This window comes from Carassius gibelio, chromosome A3 (assembly GCF_023724105.1).
Source record: "Carassius gibelio isolate Cgi1373 ecotype wild population from Czech Republic chromosome A3, carGib1.2-hapl.c, whole genome shotgun sequence".
Taxonomy (NCBI): Eukaryota; Metazoa; Chordata; class Actinopteri; order Cypriniformes; family Cyprinidae; genus Carassius; species Carassius gibelio.
Genome location: NC_068373.1, coordinates 21,421,787 through 21,443,368, shown reverse-complemented (window position 1 = coordinate 21,443,368; position 21,582 = coordinate 21,421,787). Strand labels below are relative to the sequence as shown.

The window sequence follows — 21,582 nt, the reverse complement described above, 5'->3', positions numbered from 1 at the left end:
AAATAAATAAAGGCAATATATAGGCCTATTAAATTCTTAGGATGCGTTATATTAGATTAGATTATTTTCTAACATATAAGCTCCGTTTTTGCTCCGTCATAAATCTGGACATTGTTTATATGACTCTGAAGGCCAAAATTACAATGGTCAGGTATAAAATCGAACAATTTCTGACCTGGTCAGCACAGTTTCTCTGTGACTCAAAGGTGGGTTGGTACTGACCATAGACAGTAAAAGAAACCTCTAGAATTGTGCAAGTAGCCGTTGTGTCACCTCAAGAGACATGAAGCCCTCTGCTGGTTGAATAAATTCATAACATTTCCATCTATGTCTGATCCATCATAATTGTAGAGATGGTTTCCAGATCACATCAAATATTTAAAAGATACAATTGAATAATATTTTAAAGACAAAGCAAGCTATAAAATAGGCTAAAAAAATCCAGATATGTATTGATTAGTACATTTTTGAAATGGAAGTTTTGAACCATTAGAGTTTAGAAAAAAGAAAATCAAAATTATCATTGCATATCTTCCAAATGTGTTCATGTTTGTGTCACATTTGATATCAAGCTTTCATGGCCTATATTGTATGATGTGAAATTATGGACTGAAAACAAACTGAACAAAATGTATGCAATTTGATGCCAAAAGTAAGGTGTAATTGTAATAGCTTATAATCTAAATCAATTAAATTTTATAGTCCTAACGGTAGCGGTAAGCTGACTACTAATGTAAAATGCATAGAAATGTCAGTTGTCACCCAAAAATATGGCTAAGTAAGATGATATTAAAATGTTTAGTTTTATTAACTCATATTAACATTTTATTAAGTTTTATTTATAAAAAAAAAAAGGAAAGAAAAAAACGATGTTTGCATAATCAAGTAGCTAGGCTAAATCTTGATACTTCAGGCCAAGTGTTCATCTTGAAATATTAATAGCTAACAATTTAAAAGTTATTCTTACATTTACTTATTACTCACAGCAAACAGACACATGTAACACCACCTTAAAGTTGGGGCTTCACTGGGAAGCTTCTGAAATTTATTAGGATAAATTGTGTAAACGTTCTGCAAAGCACTGGACACATCCCCGCTTTAGTGAGAAATAGAGCACCTTTTCCTTTAATTTGAACGGAGCCTGTGCGTTCAGCAGTTACTGCGCATGCGCACGGAAAAGGAGCAACAGTGGCTGGAGAAAAACAACAACATTCATTGGAGCAAGGGTGGAACTTATGGCAGTGCGAGACGACACCAGATTTCATTGATTCAAGCCACATCCGAGCCCTTTTCACTTCGGCTTAATCTGTAAATGGTGTCGAGCCCATGAACCTGGCCAGTCAGAGCGGAGAGGCCGGCTGCAGCCAGCTGCTCTTCGCCAACTTTAATCAGGATAACACGTAAGAAAAGAACCACGCTACTGCTGATGGCCTAACAGCCCGTCTACTCGACAACAACAACACAGTGCTGTCACTGTAATCAACGAGTAATTTGCACCGCAGTCCTGCGATGCTGCGTTTGTTGTAACTGAAGCGTTTCGCTGTGTCGTCGCTCCAGTGCAGTGCGGATAGGTTTTTAAAGCGTGGTAACTCACTCTTGTTATCCTTACTGACTTTTAAGTCGGTCCCTCTTAAGACAATTGCATACGATGTGTTAATGCAATTTTTGTTTAAATCAGCACCCAATTTTGCCCTGTGAAGTAACGTTAGACAAATTCACCCACGAGACTTGTAGCACTAGCGCCCGTGCTAACACGAAAAATACACATTTGCTTTTCTGCAAAGCTTTCTGTTTCAGCCTAACTGTGTGAAATATTAAACACGGGATGTTAAATCAACGTTTGGTTATATAACGCTATTTAATTTAGCAAGTGTTATATAAAGGTATCTTTTAGCTGTGCGTTTAATGAAGTAGGACGACACAGCAAAATAACGTTAGCTCAAATGTTAGCAACGCCTGAGTAACCTATGACTTAAAACTGAGCTTTGATTTCGTCTTTTGGCTGATAGTTTCTATGCAATTTTAGGATTTTTCAAAAGCCGTTGGTTTATTTTTCCAAATCCAGTAACCAAAGAGCCAGCTGTCAAGTTAGCCAAAGCTCAAATCCTAATAATAACAGCTGCTACATTTCAGCACTATAGAAAGTAAACTACTCTAAAATGGTTCAGTAGTCTAACTTTTGTATCTTGAAGTTCGATTGCAAAATAGCCCTTGAACATATTTCCCCATCAGGTCAACAACCTGCTTTAGTCATTAAGCAAACCAGTAGAACATAAAGAAGTGGATTTGTGTTTTAATGACTTACTGTGGCATTTCATTATTGTTACTTCTTTGCTTTTTCCAGATCCCTAGCTGTTGGTACCAAGTCCGGCTACAAGTTTTTCTCCTTGTCATCAGTGGACAAATTGGAACAAATATACGAATGTAGTAAGTTATTTTTGTTTTAGTTATTGTCAGCCTTTATTCAGCTTGTGTAGTCATGCAAATCATACCTAGTATGGCTGCTTATACTTCTGGCATGATATACGTTGATTGAGGGTATCTGATAATGATGATTGATAATATCTGATGCTCTCTCTGGAGGTCAGAGATAATCAGGGGTGTACAAGGAGTTTGAAAAGTGAGAGTCCTTGAAATTATTCAAATGAAGAGTTCTGGATGCTGATTGGCAACATTTAAATGTAAGATTCCAGCTGTGCCGAAATACTATCTATAGAGGCCAGCTCTCAACCTTCGTTTAAATGTCAGAAACCATAGTGTAAGGATGGCAGCACTGTGATTTACTTAGTAAAATACCATTTTAAATAAGTTATGCATCCTTATGATATTTCCATTAATGTTATAATGGTTTTATAAAGGGAGTCAACACTCAACGACATGCTGTATCATCATTAAAGTCACAGCTGAAGGGCTTGCATGAACACTTTGTGCTTCTCAATTGTCTTAAACTGTAACTAAATTCAGAAAAAAACAGTCTGTCTTCCTGTCTGTAAGTGTTTAAACTTCAAAAAAAGTAATATGGCAGGATGTAGACATTTCAAAATGTCTTGAAAACGAGTTAAGTTAGTAATTTTGCTATGTCCCTGTAGTCCACTGGTTCTTAAACAGTGGCCTCAGCAAACTTCCAGCTTTCAAAATCATATCCTCTTCGTAGTTCTTGTTGTTGTTGAAGAACATCCAGTTCTTGAATATTCTTTCATCACAAAATAATTGCGGTTACTTCAAATTAATAAATCAATACACCCAGTTTCTGTAAATAAAAATGGTTGAAAAAACAAAAACAAGCAGCTGAATAACAGCAGAAATACCAAAACGATATTCGCTGCTGTTGTGGGGGAAAGACTTTGAATAATAAACGGGGAGCCTTTGAGTTGAACTGGTTGAGAATCACTGCTCTGTAGTCCATTATAAATCCGGTTGTGTGTTCACGGTGTGTGTGTGTTCACTGCTGTGTGTGTGCACTTTGGATGGGTTAAATGCAGAGCGCAAATTCTGAGTATGCATCACCATACATGGCTGTATGTCACGTCACTTTCACTTAAATGTTTGCATGAGTGTAGTGCATAAGACATGTTTTATATTCTCACGTGTTTGTGCTCAGCTGACACAGAAGATGTGTGCATCGTGGAGAGATTGTTCTCCAGCAGCCTTGTCGCTATTGTCAGCCTTAAGGCACCCAGGAAGCTGAAAGTCTGTCATTTCAAGAAAGGGACTGAGATATGCAACTACAGCTACTCAAACACTATACTGGCTGTAAAACTAAACAGACAGGTAAGTCCGCAAACATCCATTTCCTGTGATGCATGTTTACAGTTTTGTGTTTTATTGCAAGTGATTAGACCAAATCAGACCTGCTTTATTTCCACAGAGACTGATCGTGTGTTTAGAGGAGTCACTCTATATCCACAACATTAGGGATATGAAAGTACTACATACCATTCGAGAGACCCCTCCGAATCCTTCCGGTGGGTACCACTGCTTGCCGTCAATGCATCATTGTCAGTGTGCCGTTTTTTTTTCTCCAGACTTTTCTTGGGGAAGTACATGTAGCAGCTGCTTCCTTCAGAAAGATCTAGTACTCTATTTATGTTTGGGGAACTGAAAGCGTAGGTTTGCAACTGTTACTAATGGCATGGCCTTGTTGTTATTAGTATTAACCAGACAGATGCTTTATTTGTGATTATTAATGTCAGTAAACATTTATAGGACTATGTACCCTGTCAATCAGTAATGACAACTGTTACTTGGCCTATCCGGGAAGTGCAACAATTGGAGAGGTACAAGTTTTTGACACTGTCAATCTGGTAAGTACTGTGTAGTTTTAATGTTTGCCTTAATTATGGTTTAATTAAGGGATTGTGTTAAACAGGGTTGGTCACTATGTCTGTGTGTGTGATATTCCTCCTCAGAGGGCAGCTAACATGATACCTGCCCATGATAGTCCACTAGCAGCACTGGCATTTGATGCGAGCGGCACCAAATTGGCCACGGCATCTGAGAAGGTAGAGCTGTGTGTGTGTGTGTGTGTGTGTGTGTGAGACACTCATTCAGATTAGAATAAAGCTGCGTGATATGGCCAATATTCACATAATTCACTTCTAACTCAGTGAATCAATTCCAAACTCTACAGAAGTCACTGAATGGAATTCTTCATGACTTTTTTGTTGTTGTAGTTTAAAAATATATGAAGGCTCTTTATTACTATGTGTTGTATTTGTGAATATGAGTAAATGATTAAATGTCATTATATTAAACCACTTTATAACTTTTTTTCTCTTGCATTAAAAGTTAGGATTTTGGCTTCTGCTTGGCTACACTTGTTTGGGTGATAAAATAAATTGTAGCTCAAATTTTTCAATTTTTAGTGATATTGCCCAACTACTGTATATGCACTACCGATCAAAATTTTCAGGTTAATGATAATGTTTATGAAAGAAGTCATAAGGTTTACTAATGGAAATAATACTAATTTTTATGAAAAACAATAACATTTTATATAAATTTAAAACACATTTTCTATTTTAAAATATTATTTATTCATGTGATGGCAAAGTTGAATTTTCAAAGAAATAGTTTTTTCAATATTGAAAACAGTTGTGCTGCTTCATATTTATGATAGACTTTTTTGATAAATAGAAAGTTCATCAGAACAGAATTTTGTTTTTAAATAATCTGCAACATTATAAATATCTTGACCGTCACTTTTGAGCAATTTAAGGTGTCCTTGATGAATAAAATATAAATTTCTTTCAAATTTTTGAATGGTGTTTGCATATTGACCTTCAAGATTTAAAGTGCTGAATAATAATGGATCAAGAGTTTTAGTTTTTGTAACCTTACTCAGTTACATTTTCAGACCCTCTTTTCTTGGTATTATTTAGGGCACTGTAATCCGAGTGTTCTCCATTCCAGAGGGCCAAAAGCTCTTTGAGTTCCGGAGGGGAGTAAAGAGGTAGTAAACTATTACTGTACTATATTTCTATCAACACAAAACACCAAGAACTATAATAAGCACACAGAGTGAAAACAATGCACTTTCTTTAATTATCCCTCGACAGATGTGTGAGCATCTGTTCCCTCGCCTTCAGTATGGATGGACTCTACCTGTCTGCTTCAAGCAACACAGAGACAGTTCATATTTTTAAGCTGGAGACCCAGAGAGAGAAGTCAGTGTAATGATGGCCACTGAAATAAGTGGTTCTTCAGACCTTCTTCTCACACCTCAAACATTTTCCATTTATTGATTAAAATCTTGTTTGAGCAAGAGCAAGCCTCCTTCTGATAACAGATCTGCAAGCTGCGCTAAAAACAGAACATAGGCATAGCTTTCTTTTTCATCTTTTATTTTGCAGCCAACTCATGTGTTTTTATTTTCATCTTAGGCCTCAAGAGGAGCCCACTACTTGGACGGGATACTTCGGTAAAGTATTGATGGCCTCCACAACGTATCTGCCAGCACATGTGACAGAGATGTTCACTCAAGGAAGGGCATTCGCTACAGTCAGACTGCCCTTTTCAGGTCACAAGAACGTCTGCGCTCTGGCCATGTGAGGAAACCGCTCAGTCTAAATATGCCATCAGCAGCCCCGATGTGTCTCTGATTATCTTGCTTGTGATTGGTTTCTAGAATCCAGAAGATCCCACGTCTGCTGGTGGCTGCATCAGATGGCTATCTTTACCTGTACAATCTGGACCCACAGGAGGGGGGAGAGTGCACACTAATGAAGCAGCATAAGTGAGACCCGCTGTTACCAAGTTGGAACTATCTATCAGACTACTAGTCTATACAGTCTCTCTTTATTTTAAGGTCCAGTTCTCACTATTAACTATGACGTTTGCCTCAGTAAACTCCTAATTACTACTGCTTTAATAGTAAGTAAGGTAGGTGTTATGTTTAGTTATTGAGTAGGATTAGGGATGTAGAACATGGTCATGCAGCAGAATATGTGCTTTATAAGTACTAATAAACAGCCAATATACTAGTAATATGCATGCTAATAAGCAACCAATTAATAGTGAGAATTGGTCCCTATACTAAAGTGTTGACGACATACACTATCATATAAGTTTGGGGTTGGTAAGATTTAAAAATATTTCTGAAAGAAGTCTCTGGATGCATTAGAAACTAATTTATTCCTGTGAAGGATCAGAGCAGAAATCATTCTAAAGTGTTGATTTACTTTGGAAACCTTTCTTATTATGAAAGCAGTTGTTGTTTGATTTTGTGGAAACTGATCAGTTTTTTTGGGGGGGATTCTTTAATAAATGGAAAGTTTAAAGAACAGTATTTATTTGAAATAAGATCAATGTATTTACTGTGACTTCCGATCAATTTAATGCATCTTTGCTGAAGAAAAGCATTCATTTCTTTCAGAAAAAAATCTTAGTGCCCCAAAATTTTGAATGGTAATGTATACATAGAATGTTTCTGTTGGTGATCGAGTATCCTGTACAATTTACTGTGAACTAAAATTTAGCTTAGCCCCATTCATTCCTTAGGATCCAAACAGGGATGAATTTCCAAACACGTCCATGTTTTCCCTATTTAAAGACGGTTACATGAGTAGTTACGAGTCCTTATGGTGACACAAAATAAACAGTGGCAGCATTTTGTGTCACCATACTCACTCGTGTAACTACTCAAGCAGGGAAAACATGGACGTGTTTGGTAGCTTTTAAGTTCATCCGTGTTTGGATCCTAAGGAATGAATGGTGCTAAACACTAGCATAGTGGCACTGCGAAATACAGTGATTGAGATGGGAGAGGTACATATCAACTTGTCTAAGTTGAGGGAAGAACATAGTGGAATATGGAAAAACGTTTTCCGTTAAAAAGTATGTATTGTAATGGTATCTGTCTGAAAAATAGTTTTAGGTTTAATGTCATGTGAATTTCTTAGGTAAATATGATTCGTCCTTTAGGTTAGATGGAAGTGCAGAGCCAGCGAATGAAATTCTTGAACAAACAGCTCACGACCGGCCACTTGTGGCACAGACCTACAGTGCTGCTGTTGCCAAAGGTAAGAAGCTGTCGTTTTCACTTAAAAAATGATCAGATGTAAATGTTAAAAATGGCCTGGAATGGTTTTCATTGGCTCAGGTTACACTGAGGATCAGGGGGCGGTGGGGGGTGCTGGGGTGGAGGATGACATGAACACCCTGCAGCTGGACGAAGAGAACGAGCAGCCTCCGTTAATCCTGGAAACAGACTGAGCTCCTGCCAGTCATGCCCTGGATGGAAGATGGAAGTGACTGAGTGACATTGCAGAGGGGGCTTCCCTCCTCTGGTGCTGCTATGGACATGTGTGACCAGATAGAGAACGGGATTAAAAGAGAGATCATTTTAAAGCAAGCCTAGCTGTAGCCTTATTCTGTCTCTTGTTGCGTATAGATGTTTCCCTTCCCCCACCTTTGTGGCTTTATAAAACCTGGTGAACTTTTCTTTTGTTTCCTTTTTTTAATGCCCAGTTATGTCCTTAATCAGACCAAAATATGAAATCCAAGCTGCAGGTGTCACATTTCTTAGCTTTGCATGTACATGTGCCAAGAATAGAGATCCTAGAAAACCTTTGCTTTTCATGTAGATGGTTCTGATGTGTTTGCTGACCATTTCTCCTCTTGAACTTTTCCATTTGTGTCTTTTTTTGATTGTGATTGAAAGCAAACTGGCTTGCGCCACCTGCTACATCACCACACGACTGCGCAGTGTCTGCATTGTGGAGTCCCTTACCAATCATCCACATCTGTGGCAAAATGTGAATATTGTCCTGTAATAATCTATATGACGTGTTAACATGACGGCCTGGTTACAGTTACTGTTTGAAAAGTGTTTTTAACAGGCTGAGAGGGTTGTTTTTAGTTTCATCTTGAATTTCTGCATCTATACACGCACATGCTTTCCAATACTCTCTTCTAATTAATCCTATACCACATTAAGGTTAAACAGGCAATGTGGAGATCAAAACTTTGTTTGGCTTTGAATTTCCCCTCGTGTCTTCATACGGCCTGATTTCTTTGAAAAAGCTGTATTATTTGAAGTCCCAAACACTTCAGCAACCTCAGTAGAAGAACTGATGACTGATGAAGGCATTTAATGTATTGATTTGAGTAGGAACTAGCCTGTGTTGAACGTGGTTTCAAGAGCCATCCAGTCATCAACTTGTTTCTAGGACATTTTGTTTGAAACCTAAGGAATGAATGAATGAAGGAAGTCATGCCTCGTCCCTTTGATTTATTCTCAATACCACCAGCTGATGATTGCTCATGAGCCTCATTTTGGTAGGTTCCTACTTTGAGGGCCTTGTCCTTTGCAAAGACAAAAAGCGGAATATATTTCACTATAAACATCAATTTTTAGTAAAAGTTTGCAGCATTTGTCTTACAAGTGGGGTATGTTCTCTCAGACATCCGTATGGATGTCAGTCTGAACAGACAGGTCACATAGTCTGGCAGTTGAACCAGAACAGGTCAAAAGTTTAAAGAGATATTCAGGGTTTTTGAATGTGATTACCAAATATTCACAATAATACACAATGTTAGCCAGTGTGTCCAAATAAGCACACAGAGCAAACAAAATACTTAGACATTCGGAGATACTGCCTGGATTCCCGGAGCTCTAAAGAATCTTGAGATGATTTTTCTGCATGATTGCCTCTTGAGCATGTTTTGATGTTGCTTATCAACAAATGTCAGTAATAAATTGACATCTTCATCAGCCAATGAGCTCTCAACCCCTAAGGCCACTTTAATCTGTTTTCTAATGATTTTTGTATAAAATGTAAATTGTTCCATATAAAAAAAAACTAAATAAAACCTCTGTTGAAAATGTTTAGCATCTTATTAGATTTTCCCCTTCACTCCATTCCTATTTAAATTCAGTGTAGAGATTGGTGTACTGATCTTTTATGTTCATTATACATCTCATATTACATAGAGTTGCATTGAAATGATTGGGTTAACACAGGAAATAATTGTTTAAAAAATGTTTAATCCTTAGCAAGTAATCATTTTTATTTTATTAGTTTCAATTGCAGTTTATTAAAAATCCAATGCAAGGTACCTGCAGTATTTAAAGAAAAGCAATCAATGACCAGCACATAAATTCAGACAAAATAGAGTTTTGGTTCATCCAGAACCACGTCCTAAATTGTATCAGTATAAAATCCTTAAACCAGTTAAACTTAATCAAAACATAATCTTACTGCATTGAAAAAAAAAATAGAAATGGCAAAAAGGCAACAATATGACCGGCAGATATTTTGTTCTGATGTCTGCGTTCTGATGTCTGCAATGTCTAGACAATCTTGAGGTCCTTCATTGCAGATTCAAGGGTCTGAAACAGAATTAACAAAATAATTATAATCATCTTTATGCACTTTTTGATTACTGCTAATAAATGGATAATTATGAAATTCACAGAAGTTAAACAAGTACCTTTACATCCCAAATAGTCATGCCTCCGTCCATACCAGTGGTGCAGAATTTGGCACACTGTGCTTTTCCCCCATTAAGAATTGAGATTTGGCTAAGAAGTGATAAAAAAAAAAAAATTAAACACATTAACAGATCAAAATGTTGGCTGTTTATTTAATGCTGGGTGGGGCATCTCAACATTGGCTCAGTCCATCTTTTCATTTTGGGGCAGAGCTATTTTTTTCCCAATAAAGGACGGGGAGTGACTAAAACTTTTAATGCCACAGTGGATGAGAAATTACTAACTTTCAACATAAAGGAATCAGGCTGAAAGACAAACTATATGTGGTACCTGATGCTGTTCTTGTGCACAGACTCCAGGACAGCTTCTTTGGTGTCAGTGGTGGCTTTCTTATCCAGGTTCTGGAAGCGTTCTCTGGCTGACATGCCCTTCTGAGCACTCTGTTTGGGTATGTCGAGTTTTCCTCCAAAAGACAAGGCTGCTTTGTTCGAATCATAGACGAACAACACAGGGTAGCAGTCATGGCCCTGAAAAATATATGAAAATGAGGGGACAATCTAAAAAACAGATTACTTAGGCATCAAGGCCTGACATCTGAAGATACTTACAGCTGCCACTAGGCTGTTCTCAGTAATGAAAGTCACACACAGAAGAGGCAAGGTTTCTGAAGTCAGACTGGTGCAGCTGGCAAGATGAAATGAAATGATTAGGTAAATATGATTTTTAAAGGCATGTGTGTGAAGGCCCAGATTTGAAAGGCAATACTCACACAGCAGTCTTTCCTCCCTCAGCCACTGCCACAGTGCTGTCATGGCTGGCCCAGGCCACTCGATTCCCACTGTCCGAGAAACAGACACCGTGCACCCAACCTGCGGTTCCAGTAGATTCGAACATGACCTCTCCAAAGGGCATTTTAGAGCCCCATGGAGTTGGAGCAGGCTTCTCTTCTACTTCCTTTATGTACGCAGAAAAGATCCTGGATGGGGATTTAACAAATAGGAAGTTCAAATAACAGCCATGTTCAGAAAAGAGACATAATAATGCAAATAAGATTGAACTAACCTGCATTTAAAGTCACATGATCCAGCTGCTAAAAGAACGTTATTGGGGTGCCAGTCCAAACAAAGGATGGTAGAGCGGATGGGCTTCTTAATGTGTTTGCACACCCACCTAGCATAATAAAAAAATAACTTTAAGCATCTTAGATACAACCACACCAAAACAATTGATTAGTTTGTATTTTTTGACAGTAATTAATGTCTGCTGAAATCCTAAAATGTAGTTCATAATACAACATTTGTTAGTTCTGGTCCTCAAATTGTTGGTATAACAGTTAAATAGCACTGGGTTTTTTCCACTACCCTAATGGAAATTAACCATGCTTTTACTACATTCAAAATGTAGTAACCATGTTTTTTTTTGTGTATTGATTACCAGTTTTACTACAAATACCATGGTTAAACTATGGTCAGTGCAGCAAAACCATGGTTAATTTGTGGTTACCATGGTTTAATTATATTAAACCATGTTTTTTTTTTTTTATTTGTAGTAAAACCATGGCTAATTTTCGTAAGGGTAGTATTTTTCCGGGACTTCTGCAGGTTACTTAGATTTGCCAGTCGGTGGTGACAGTTACTTTACAAGTGAGTCATTAAATCATTTATTCATCTAAGGCTGGCCGCACACTAGATGATTTTAAGGTCGATTTGGGCCTGATTCGCGGCTCGTGGCAAAAGATTGTTTGTCCAAAAAGTCCTCTATTGTGTGGTGTCATTACGATTATTTATGTGCTCCCTATCAAGACAGAGCATCACCCAACCTAAATTGTAAATATCAAACATGTTTGATATGACTCTAAATCGGACTGCCACTGACGTGATCCCCATGATAGCCAATGAGAGCGAGCAAGCGTCACCGACTGGATGTTGCATGCTTCTATAGGAACGATTATTCAGTAAGGGCAGCTGTGGCCTAATGCTTAGAGAGCTGGACTTGTAATCTGAAGATCGCAGGTTTGAGTCTCGGTGCTGGCAGGAGTTTTAGGTGGGAGCGAGTGAATGAACAATGCACTCTCTTCCACCCTCAATACCCATGACTGAAGTGCCCTTGAGCAAGGCACTGAACCCCCAGTTGCTGGATATAGCTGCCCACTGCTCCGGGTTTGTGTTCACTACTCACTGCTGTGTGTGACATTTGGATGGGTTCAATGCCGAGTATGGGTCATGACTTTCACTAATTCAACCGATTTATTCAAAAACACTGACTGATTCAGGAACGATGTTTCTCTATTCTCCCTCCGAAATAGAAAATTGTGTCTAAAAAGTTTTTCAGCATTGTTAGTAGCAGTGTTTATTGAACTACTTTATTGTATTAAAGCGATATCACATTCACTCTGTTGTGATATTGTCTGCTGTATATCAGCAAGATTATGATTGCCTACGGCCGACACAGCAATTCTGGAATTCATATATTGAGTTAAATATGGTCACTTGCGGCTCATGTTTTTATACAGTCTATGGGCTCATCACAAGTTGATGTGTAACATGTAACCTGTAATCCAGCATTGTTGCACATGGAAGTTTCTGAAAGTGACAAATCGACTGATGAATCAATTTCAAGGCAGTTGGTGAGTACCAGCATCCTCTGCAGTGCATTTCTATTCATGCCATTCCAAGCACTGCTTCAAACCGAGCCATTTAAAAATAACAGAGAGCCCATCTGCCTCATAACAGTAGTAGATTAGCACTTCTGCCAGAAAAAGCTCACTATATCCATTTCTCCTGCCTGATACTCACCAGTCATTATCCTGCTCAAAATAGCAGACTGAGATCAGACGTGAGCCACTGCCCACTGCAAACTTGTTTTCTTTAGGAGACCATTTCACACAGCGGGCAGCACGGTTGATCCTCAGAATGACCAGGGTGGGTTTCCATACATCTCCTTTTAGGGTCCAGACATAGGCATTACGGTCAGTGCCGCATGTCACAATGCGATTGCTCTCGGGGGCCCAGTCAATACCTTGGTGATGAAGAAACGGCCAGCATGAGATGATGTTGGTCACAGTAATGCTTTGCGTAGATCAAGTGAACCATCTAGACTTACCAGTTACTTGACCATTGTGCTCCTTCAGCACATGGATTTTGTTCCAGTTGTTTCCGTCCTTCTTGTAGATATGGACTTCATGGTTATTAGGACACAGTGCAATTTCTAAAGAAAACAGGAATCCCAGTGTATAAAATATTCAGCGCAAGGACAAAAATACTTTGGCTTTATGCATTGTAAAAACGCCTAAATATGTTAGTAGTAAGTACTTGTTTCTTCAAGTTATATTAGTGCCACTTTATTAAAATGATTATTAATATCCCTATTAATGTGTGGATTGTTGAGGAGAGGTTGGATTTATGATGGTGGGATATATTTTGGTCTGGTGTAAAAAAAAAAAACGAGTGAAAAAAAATCCCATATACTATCATTAAAATGGACTCTACTTTGCTCTTTTGGAGCAATGAAAAACTACTGAGCAACACACTAAAAACTACTCAAAACACCTTAGGAACTGCAATGCAAAAACACTTGGCAACCACCTTTAACTCTCTTAACATTTTGGCAGGCATCATCGCTCATGTTTGCAGAATAGTGTTTAAAAGAAAACAGGCCTGTCTCAATACCCACACTGCTTCATAGCAGTATTTGGTTGACGAAGTGTATCACGTCATTTGCGAAATGTTGGAAGTATGTAACACACGTAGCAAATGGTCAAGTAGAAAGGCAACAAGCGTGGAGATTGGGAACAGTCCCGATCCTGGATTCTGACACAGCGTCTATTTCCCGGCACAGCAGATGTGGTCTCACATTTTTTATAAGTGAGCTATGTTTTTAACAGCAGCAGTTAAACCTCAAAGTCTTTCTGAGGCGTATCGTTTCTGTTGCTCTGTGGTCTGCTGAAGACGTACGGCATCAGCGACCAAGCACCATTCATGGTAAAACAGGAAGTCTGGGGGGAATTAGTCATTACTGCTTCTCTCATCAGCATGAAAAGAAAAGCAGGGCGGCAGCCGTGAAAAGACACCACTTTGAAAAACTAGATTTTTGCTCTTTAAAGACGTTTTTTAAACTCTTAATTAAATTGTCTTGTTTTGGGTTTTTGAGAGCAATTAACTTTTGATGCGAAAGGATTCTAACTGGCATCATAAACCACATAAAACCAAGTGCACATGTGGCATGCATGATAATACATGTGTTTGTACATTTTGCGGAAGGATATGCAGCTTTTCATCCAAAATGTAGGTTTCAGCAGAACAATGTAGACATTCAGTAAGGCGCTTGATGGGTGGTGGTTCACAAGATGATTTAAAACTTGAATAAATGTTAAAATTCATGTAATATGGGAAGCAAGACCATCTCTGTGAGGAAATGTTAAACATTAGTCCATAGTTCGAATCTCAACCCTATTCAGAAAAATCCTCAAAAGACGTATTTGATTCGTGATCAAATGAGCTTTGGAGACGAATCATTTGTGTATTCGGTCAGTGATGCTCTCACATGAATACACAGTTCAGATGATAAAGGATGTATTTAGCCCTAGATACTGGGAATTGCTCCAAAGACTAAGAGATGCTGCAAGTATGAGAACTTACGAGTTCGGTCCTTGTTCCAGGCATGACAGCTGATAGGTTCAAGAAGAAAGCTGTGATAAGACATGGTTGCTTCTTCCTGTAATTTCAATTTGAAGATATTTTGAGATGAACTGGTAAAAACAATGTTTTATCAAACCACTGCAACATGACACCTCATTCACTTTCGTAAAGGCCTGTCACTTAAATGGAGAAGTTTTGAACTTCCCATATAAGTTTGTTCATTTTCTTTTCTGTTTTTTTTTTTTTACTTATTTCTGTCTTAGTCGTACTTAAAACTAAAACGGTTTTGCATTGGTAATAGCAAGTATTATTATTTTCCTCAATGTTTGAAGTAAATTAAAACCAGACCAGAAGGGAATGCGACAAAGCCAGATGCTCCACTTAGAAGAAAAACACACAAAACACCCCCACTATCTATCATAGTTTCCGTTTAAAACATAACGGTACTCTGTGCTGAAGGAGTTTGAAGCAGTGAGTTTCAAGTGTCAGGCAGAACTGAAAATCTCTTGCTACAGCTAGAAAGTCACAGAAATACTGAAACATACTTTCTAGTTGTCAATCTGCATGTTAGTGCATGTTAGTGAGGCACAAACCCAAGCATTTTGAAACTACTGATTGCTTCACATCTGAAAAAAAAAAATTTCTTCCATTCGTATAAGCAAAACCATGTTTTTTCTACTTACCCGGGAAACCGTAAAAAAACAGATGTGTGGGGAATTGACAGTCTGCAACAGAAGCCTGAGTTCGTGGACTCTGAGCAGTCAACACAAACGCTGGCTTTGCTCTGAATGAACTAAAGTATTTCCTTGTTCGTTATTCTCTCCAAATATGCACTACTTCCCCTTCCCCGTTAGAAACATATAACCACTTCCTTGTGTGGGCGGCTGTCTGCTGGTGAGGAGGGTTTACAGTTCAACTCCCCTTCACTTGCATCTTTTTTAAACCCTTCGTCTGCAAAGCTGATTTATGGTCACTAACTTTTTTTGAATAAATCTTTATGTGCAGTGTAATCCTTTACAAGAACCATTACTTAAAAAAAAAACATGTATAACCCAACCTTGGGTTGCAATCTGAGAGCTGTGTATATCTAGCATTTGAAAGCCTAGATGTTTCCCGTTAGCATGGAAAGCAGCCAATCTCAGCAAAAGGCATTGAATAAAACAGAAAGAGACGACATTTGCAAATGGTGTGTAGTGTACATGATTTATTTCTAGCAGACCATTTACATAAAATTCTCCTTTTAATTTAACACCTCTCCAGTTTCCCCTGGAGACCCAGTACATTTTGATCAAACATCACACACTGCTGGGGTGCCAGCTTTGGCTTTTTTTTCTTAAAAAAAAACAAACAAAAAAACAAGTTCCTGACCCCTTTTTCCATTAGTGTTTTTCAGTTTTTAAGAGTGTCATATCAGTTCATACCATTGCTCTGTGTTTCTTTTTTTTTTTTTTACTTTCAGAAGTGTTATCGGAAATCTTCTTGTTAGTCTTCAAGCTGCATTGCTTGTGCTGTGTCATGCTAGTTCGTGTGAGTTTTACATGATCCGCAGGCCTTGGATTGAAGACTCTAAGGTCTGTGGAAAGAATTAAGTAAACAAGGTCATAATTCTGGTTATCTGAGACTCAAGGGATAAAACAGAAGTAAGTTAATGGCATGAAAAGTTGACGTTTGGCATAGTTTTGAAAGAATTAAATACAAACCTTGAAATCCCATATGGTCATTGCTCCGTCAATTCCTGTAGTGCAGAATTTGCGACAATCTCTTTTGTCTCCTTCATATATAGACACTTGGCTGCAAAGTTAAAATTACAAATTATAAATAATTGAGCACAATTACAATAATAAACATGATCATTTATATTAAAAGTTAGGGGTCAGTAAGAATTTAAATCTTTTTCAATTTTTTTTTTACGGTCACAAAGGTTGCATTTATTTGAACTTTAAAGTAAAAACAGTAACATTGTGACACTACTAATGTTTTGAAGTAATTTATTCTGATAACAAAGCTGAATTTTCAGCATCATTACTCCAGTCTTCAGTGTCACATGATCCTTCAGAAATCATTCAAATATGCCAATTTGCAGCTTAAGTAACATTTCTTATTATCAGCATCATTGTTGTGCTGCTCAATATATTTTTGTGGAAACCATAATACATTTTTTTCAGGATTTTCTGATATACAGTATGTTCAAAAGAACAGCATTTATTTGAAATAGAAACATTTTGCAACATTGTAAATGTCTTTACTGTCATTTTTGTTTGACTGAATTAGTTTCTTTTGGGAAAGAAATGTCTTACTGACCACAACATTTACATATATCATTTATTCCCTACGTGATGCTGTTCTGATGCAGGGTTTCTAGGGTGCTATTGCGGTCCTCAGTGGTGGCCCTCTTGTCCATGTTGCGGAAGCGCTCCATGGCAGAAATGTTGCGCTGGATGCTCTGCTTTGGAATGTCCAACTTGGATATGAAGGTCAAGGTTCCACCATCATCAAAACTGAACAGCATAGGGCAGCAATCGTGACCCTGACGGGGAAAAAGGCAATCACCTCTAAAGTATGGCACAAAAAACATGTTTCAAACTATGAAAAAACGTAAAGCTTCTTACTGCTGCCACAATGTTGTTTTCAGAAACAAAAGTCACACTCAGAAGGGCAAGGTATTCTGTCTTCAGCTGACTTGGCCTGCAAAACAGAAATGTTCTATAAGTCATTAACGAGCATGATGGATTACAAAAAGTGTCCATCCACAAATCAGAAGCAGTTTTTTTTCTAAATACACACCAACCATTTCCAATACTCACGTTGAGCTTATTGTGGGGTCCACTACAGTGACGGTGCTGTCATGGCTGACCCAAGCCAGTTTGTTCCCACTGGCTGAGAAACAGACGCTGTGAACCCATCCTCCACTTCCTGCCCCACCAAACTCTGCCATCACCTGCCCAAAGGGCATCTTGGACCCCCATGGGGTTGGAGCTGGTTTCTCATCCACCTCCTTGATGTACGCAGAGAATACCCTAAGAAACAAACATGCAAATATGATTCAGAGCGCTAACAAAAGGTTTTTCAGCACCACTGACATTTGCATTGAAGGTTAACCAGATTTAATATGCAGAATCACCTGCATTTGAAGTCACATGACCCAGCTGCCAGAAGCACATTATTTGGATGCCAGTCTAAACTGAGGACAGTTGAACGGATGGGCTTCTTGATGTGTTTACTAACCCACCTAAAAAAAGTTTTTAAATAATAAGAATTATATATAAAGTGACAAGAACTGAGACATAAATCAATCAGTGTAGTTCAACATATCAGCTGTGCCCTACCAATCATTTTCAGACTCAAAGTAGCAAACGGATATGAGTCGCGCTCCACTCCCCACTGCAAACTTGTTCTCTAGCGGAGACCATTTCACAAACGTGGCAGCGCGGTTGATCCTGAGAATAACAAGGGTGGGTTTCCACACGCCGTCCTTTTGACTCCATACATAAGCATTACGGTCAGCTCCACAGGTCACAATACGATCACTTTTAGGAGCCCAATCAATGCCTGGAGAACAACAACAAAAACAAAAAAACAATAATAATGGTCAACTGTCTGTTTCAACGATGTGAGGAATTTAAAGGGATACTCCATCCCAAAACTTTAATTGTCATTAATCACATACCCCCATGTCGCTCCAAACCCATAAAAGCTTTGTTCGTCTTCAGAACACAATTTAAGATATTCTGGATGAAAACCGGGAGGCTTGAGATGGTCACATAGACTGCCGAGTAAGTTACACTGTCAAGATCCAGAAAAGTATGAAAGACATCGTCAGAATAGTCCATCTGACATCACTGGTTCAACCGCAATGTTATGAAGTGACGAGAATACTGTTTGTAAGTGAAGAAAAAAAAAAGAACGAGTTTATTCAACAATATCAGCTCCGCCACAAGGATGCACTGTTTCTACACATATTTAGCTTTGATTTGAAAGAAAACAGTGCATCCTTGTGTAGCGGCTGATACAGAAGAGCATACAGTGATGTGGAGAGACACAGAGGAGACTGTTGACAAAAGAATTGTTGAATAAAGTCGTTATTTTTGTTTTCTTTGCTTACAAAGAGTATTCTCATCGTTTCATTACGTTACAGTTGAATCACTGATGGCTGATGGACTGTTCCGATGAAGTCTTTCATACTTTTCTGGACCTTGACAGTGTAACCTACTCAGCAATCTATGTGACGGTCTCAAGCATCAAAATATCTTAAATTGTGCTCCAAAGACAAACAAAGCTTTTATGGGTTTGGAATGACATGGGGGTAAGTGATTAATGACAAAAATGTAATTTTGGGGTGGAGTCACACTTTTAAAAATGTAACATTCATGTTTGAAATTCAGTTTACAGGGGGTTTTTACCCGTGATGTGCCCATTGTGTTCTTTTAACTCGTGAGATTTCACCCACTGATTCCCACTTTTCTTGTATATATGGACCTCGTGATTATTTGGACTGATAGCAATTTCTGTAATTGAAAAACATTACATGAGATGAGGCATTGGTTCAGAAATGATAAAATCATGGTTTCAGGCACCATCTACGAATAAATGACAGTGAAACGCTTTCTTACGAGTCCGGTCCCGGTTCCACGCATGGCATGTGATTGGTTCCAACAAAAACTGGTGGAGTGACATTGTCTTCAAATAAGTTGCACCTCTACCTGAAAAGAAACACAATCATGTTTGATTGATTGATATGGCAGTAATATTATAACTTTAATTATACTTAACTTGTATTCAAGCAGTCTCGATATTTACATTTATTCATTAAGCAAATGGGTTTATCCAAAGAGACATGAAAAATTAGGAATTTAGTATAACAACACTGTGAATACATGCAATGCAGCTGGGAAAAGTGCAGGAGTTATTTCAAACACTAGGAGGTCCTCTCCACTCCTGCAGACTGATCCAGACCGGTTTTGATTGGTGACAGGCAAAGCTTGCGGTTTTGGCTTCTTTTTTAACTATTTTCTTTGCAGAAAACACATATAGAAACTAACTGGACAAAATGTATGTGGAAACGCAAGTTTATCGACATTAATTACATGTTTACTGAACTGCTTATTTTGAGTTTAATAATAAATAATTTGCAATCGTGGATTTAGTTGTGAATGGCTTCTTGCGTGTCAAAAACGATGAAAACCAGCACTGAAAAACTGGCATGCCGGGGCTAAATCACGTCCTTCAGTCTAAGTCTCCGAATAAATCTGCACTGTTTTTATTTTGTACTTACATAACTTACTACAGCAAAACTACCTGCTCAACCGGCAAAACCTGGCAGCGGCTGTCAGTTCCCGATTTTGGGCGTGGGTGAGGCAGAAGATCAATATCTGATGCCACAGGCTTCTGTTCGCGAGCTGCTTGCCTGCTATATTAGCCGACAGCTAACGCGAAAAACAGATCAAATTCAAGTAAAATTACGCAGAAAGCTAAAAAAGATATTCCGGGTTTAAAGATAAATGTCTGTAGTACCTTATACATCCGTAAACATTGTTATAACGCGAGTGAAGTTACAGAAATGTTTGTGGTTACATTTGAGGATCAGGAAGGCCTTGCTCCAGATGCCGGTTGAGTCCGCTCCCTGCTGTCGGAGAAAGGCATGACACGGGCTTCATTTACCTGAACTGATGCTCCGCTTCTGGTGGAGATGTTCGTAAGGATGTTCGCTCTCGGATGTTCACCTGTTGGACGGACTTGAATTCGCGGACTCTGGACAGTCGACACGAATTCACTCCGACGGCTCTCCTCGCTGCCTGATTTCGGCCTGTCAAGGAATCCAGGAAATGGCACACCTCTCAGTGCGCGTGCGTACGCGCGGCAATCGGTGGGCGTGTCCGTGTGCAAGTCATTCAGGATAGTGCGGGCTTGTCTGGGCTGGGAGTGTCCGAGCAGGCCAGGGGATCAACGGAGTGTGCGATTTTTTATCTAAAGCGGAATTAGATTGATCTTATTATTATGTCCTCGATAAGGACTAGTCCGTAATATATCGGTGCAATATTACAGTGTGGCTTTCTTGACGTTGTTTTGTTCGAAAGACCACTTCTCCCTCTTAATTATCCTGTTCTTGTTCTATGCTCTTTCCTGATTTTGGTTGATGAACTATACCACTTTGCCAATTCTGCAGTAGCTATAACCAAGCCCAAATTAGTTTTTCAGAAGATGCTTGGCAAAATGATAATTATTACATACATGCATATGGGCTACACTATATAAAAGCTTGTGATCAGTATCTATTTTTTAAAATAAATTAATCATTTTATTTTGAGTCAAATTGATAAAAAAAAAAAAACATAGGCAGTGGGGTTTACATTGTTACAAAATATTTATATTTCAAATAAATTATTCAAAGAATCCTAAATAAACAAACAAACAAAGTTTCCACACACACACACACACACACAAAAGGAAACAGCTCTACTATTTTCATCAACTTTCCTGAGCAGCCAATCAGTATATTAGAATGATTTCTGAAGGATATGTTACACTAAAGACTGGAGTAATTATGCTGAAAATTCAGCTTTGACATCACATTTTTGATGAGCATAAGAGACTTCAAATGCATTCTGAAAACACTTTTTTTTTTTTTTTTTTTTTACAATTATTACAGTTTAACAATTATTTAAATTGCATTGTTTTTATTTTTACTTTGAACAAAAACAAACAGAGGTTCTATTTTTCACTGTATGAAGCATTTATCCACAAGTGAAGCTGGCATATGCATATTCAGCTTATTGTGATACTCAGTGTTGTCCAACAGTTTTTTCTCAAGAAGTATTCTCCAACCCATCACCCCATCCCCGAACAAAAACAACAACAAAACTAATTCAATTAAAGTTAAATAAATTTTTTTAAAGACACCTAAATCCAGTAAAGAGTGTTTCCCAAGTCTGAAAAGAAGATCATGATAATACACTACTCCCTCAGAGCTTGTTGTAGCAGGATAAAGCGATTCTTCTTAAAGAGGCATACAGA

General features: G+C 38.3%; 3 protein-coding genes across 4 annotated transcripts; 1 reads left to right on the top strand and 2 right to left on the bottom strand.

Annotated features, from left to right (window-relative positions):
- The first annotated feature begins 1,153 nt into the window (after positions 1-1,153).
- On the top strand, positions 1,154-9,329 carry LOC127952065 (WD repeat domain phosphoinositide-interacting protein 2). Of its 2 annotated transcripts, none has more exons than XM_052550330.1 (12): positions 1,154-1,400; positions 2,345-2,427; positions 3,602-3,771; positions 3,869-3,965; positions 4,207-4,304; positions 4,410-4,502; positions 5,382-5,452; positions 5,559-5,672; positions 5,883-6,047; positions 6,128-6,235; positions 7,423-7,520; positions 7,601-9,329. In XM_052550330.1, the coding sequence occupies exons 1-12, from the start codon at positions 1,327-1,329 to the stop codon at positions 7,711-7,713; spliced, it is 1,284 nt and encodes a 427-aa protein (XP_052406290.1). In that variant the 5' UTR covers positions 1,154-1,326; the 3' UTR covers positions 7,714-9,329. The 2 variants fall into 2 exon arrangements, with proteins under 2 accessions (XP_052406290.1, XP_052406299.1); XM_052550339.1 differs by having other exon boundaries at positions 1,156-1,400; positions 5,559-5,666.
- A 138-nt stretch (positions 9,330-9,467) lies between these two features.
- Positions 9,468-15,408, bottom strand: LOC127952084 (actin-related protein 2/3 complex subunit 1B-A). Its single transcript, XM_052550365.1, has 10 exons — positions 15,255-15,408; positions 14,572-14,647; positions 13,037-13,141; positions 12,730-12,952; positions 10,997-11,104; positions 10,704-10,910; positions 10,543-10,618; positions 10,265-10,461; positions 9,934-10,024; positions 9,468-9,832 (listed from the first exon to the last, which is right to left on the bottom strand). Exons 2-10 carry the CDS (start codon positions 14,633-14,635, stop codon positions 9,794-9,796), a joined length of 1,110 nt encoding a protein of 369 aa, XP_052406325.1. The 5' UTR covers positions 14,636-14,647; positions 15,255-15,408; the 3' UTR covers positions 9,468-9,793.
- A 347-nt stretch (positions 15,409-15,755) lies between these two features.
- On the bottom strand, positions 15,756-20,447 carry LOC127952074 (actin-related protein 2/3 complex subunit 1A-like). The gene is made up of 10 exons (XM_052550352.1): positions 20,230-20,447; positions 19,182-19,271; positions 18,972-19,076; positions 17,898-18,120; positions 17,693-17,800; positions 17,376-17,588; positions 17,181-17,256; positions 16,905-17,098; positions 16,272-16,362; positions 15,756-16,144 (listed from the first exon to the last, which is right to left on the bottom strand). The coding sequence occupies exons 2-10, from the start codon at positions 19,243-19,245 to the stop codon at positions 16,106-16,108; spliced, it is 1,113 nt and encodes a 370-aa protein (XP_052406312.1). The 5' UTR covers positions 19,246-19,271; positions 20,230-20,447; the 3' UTR covers positions 15,756-16,105.
- Between the last annotated feature and the right edge of the window lie 1,135 nt (positions 20,448-21,582).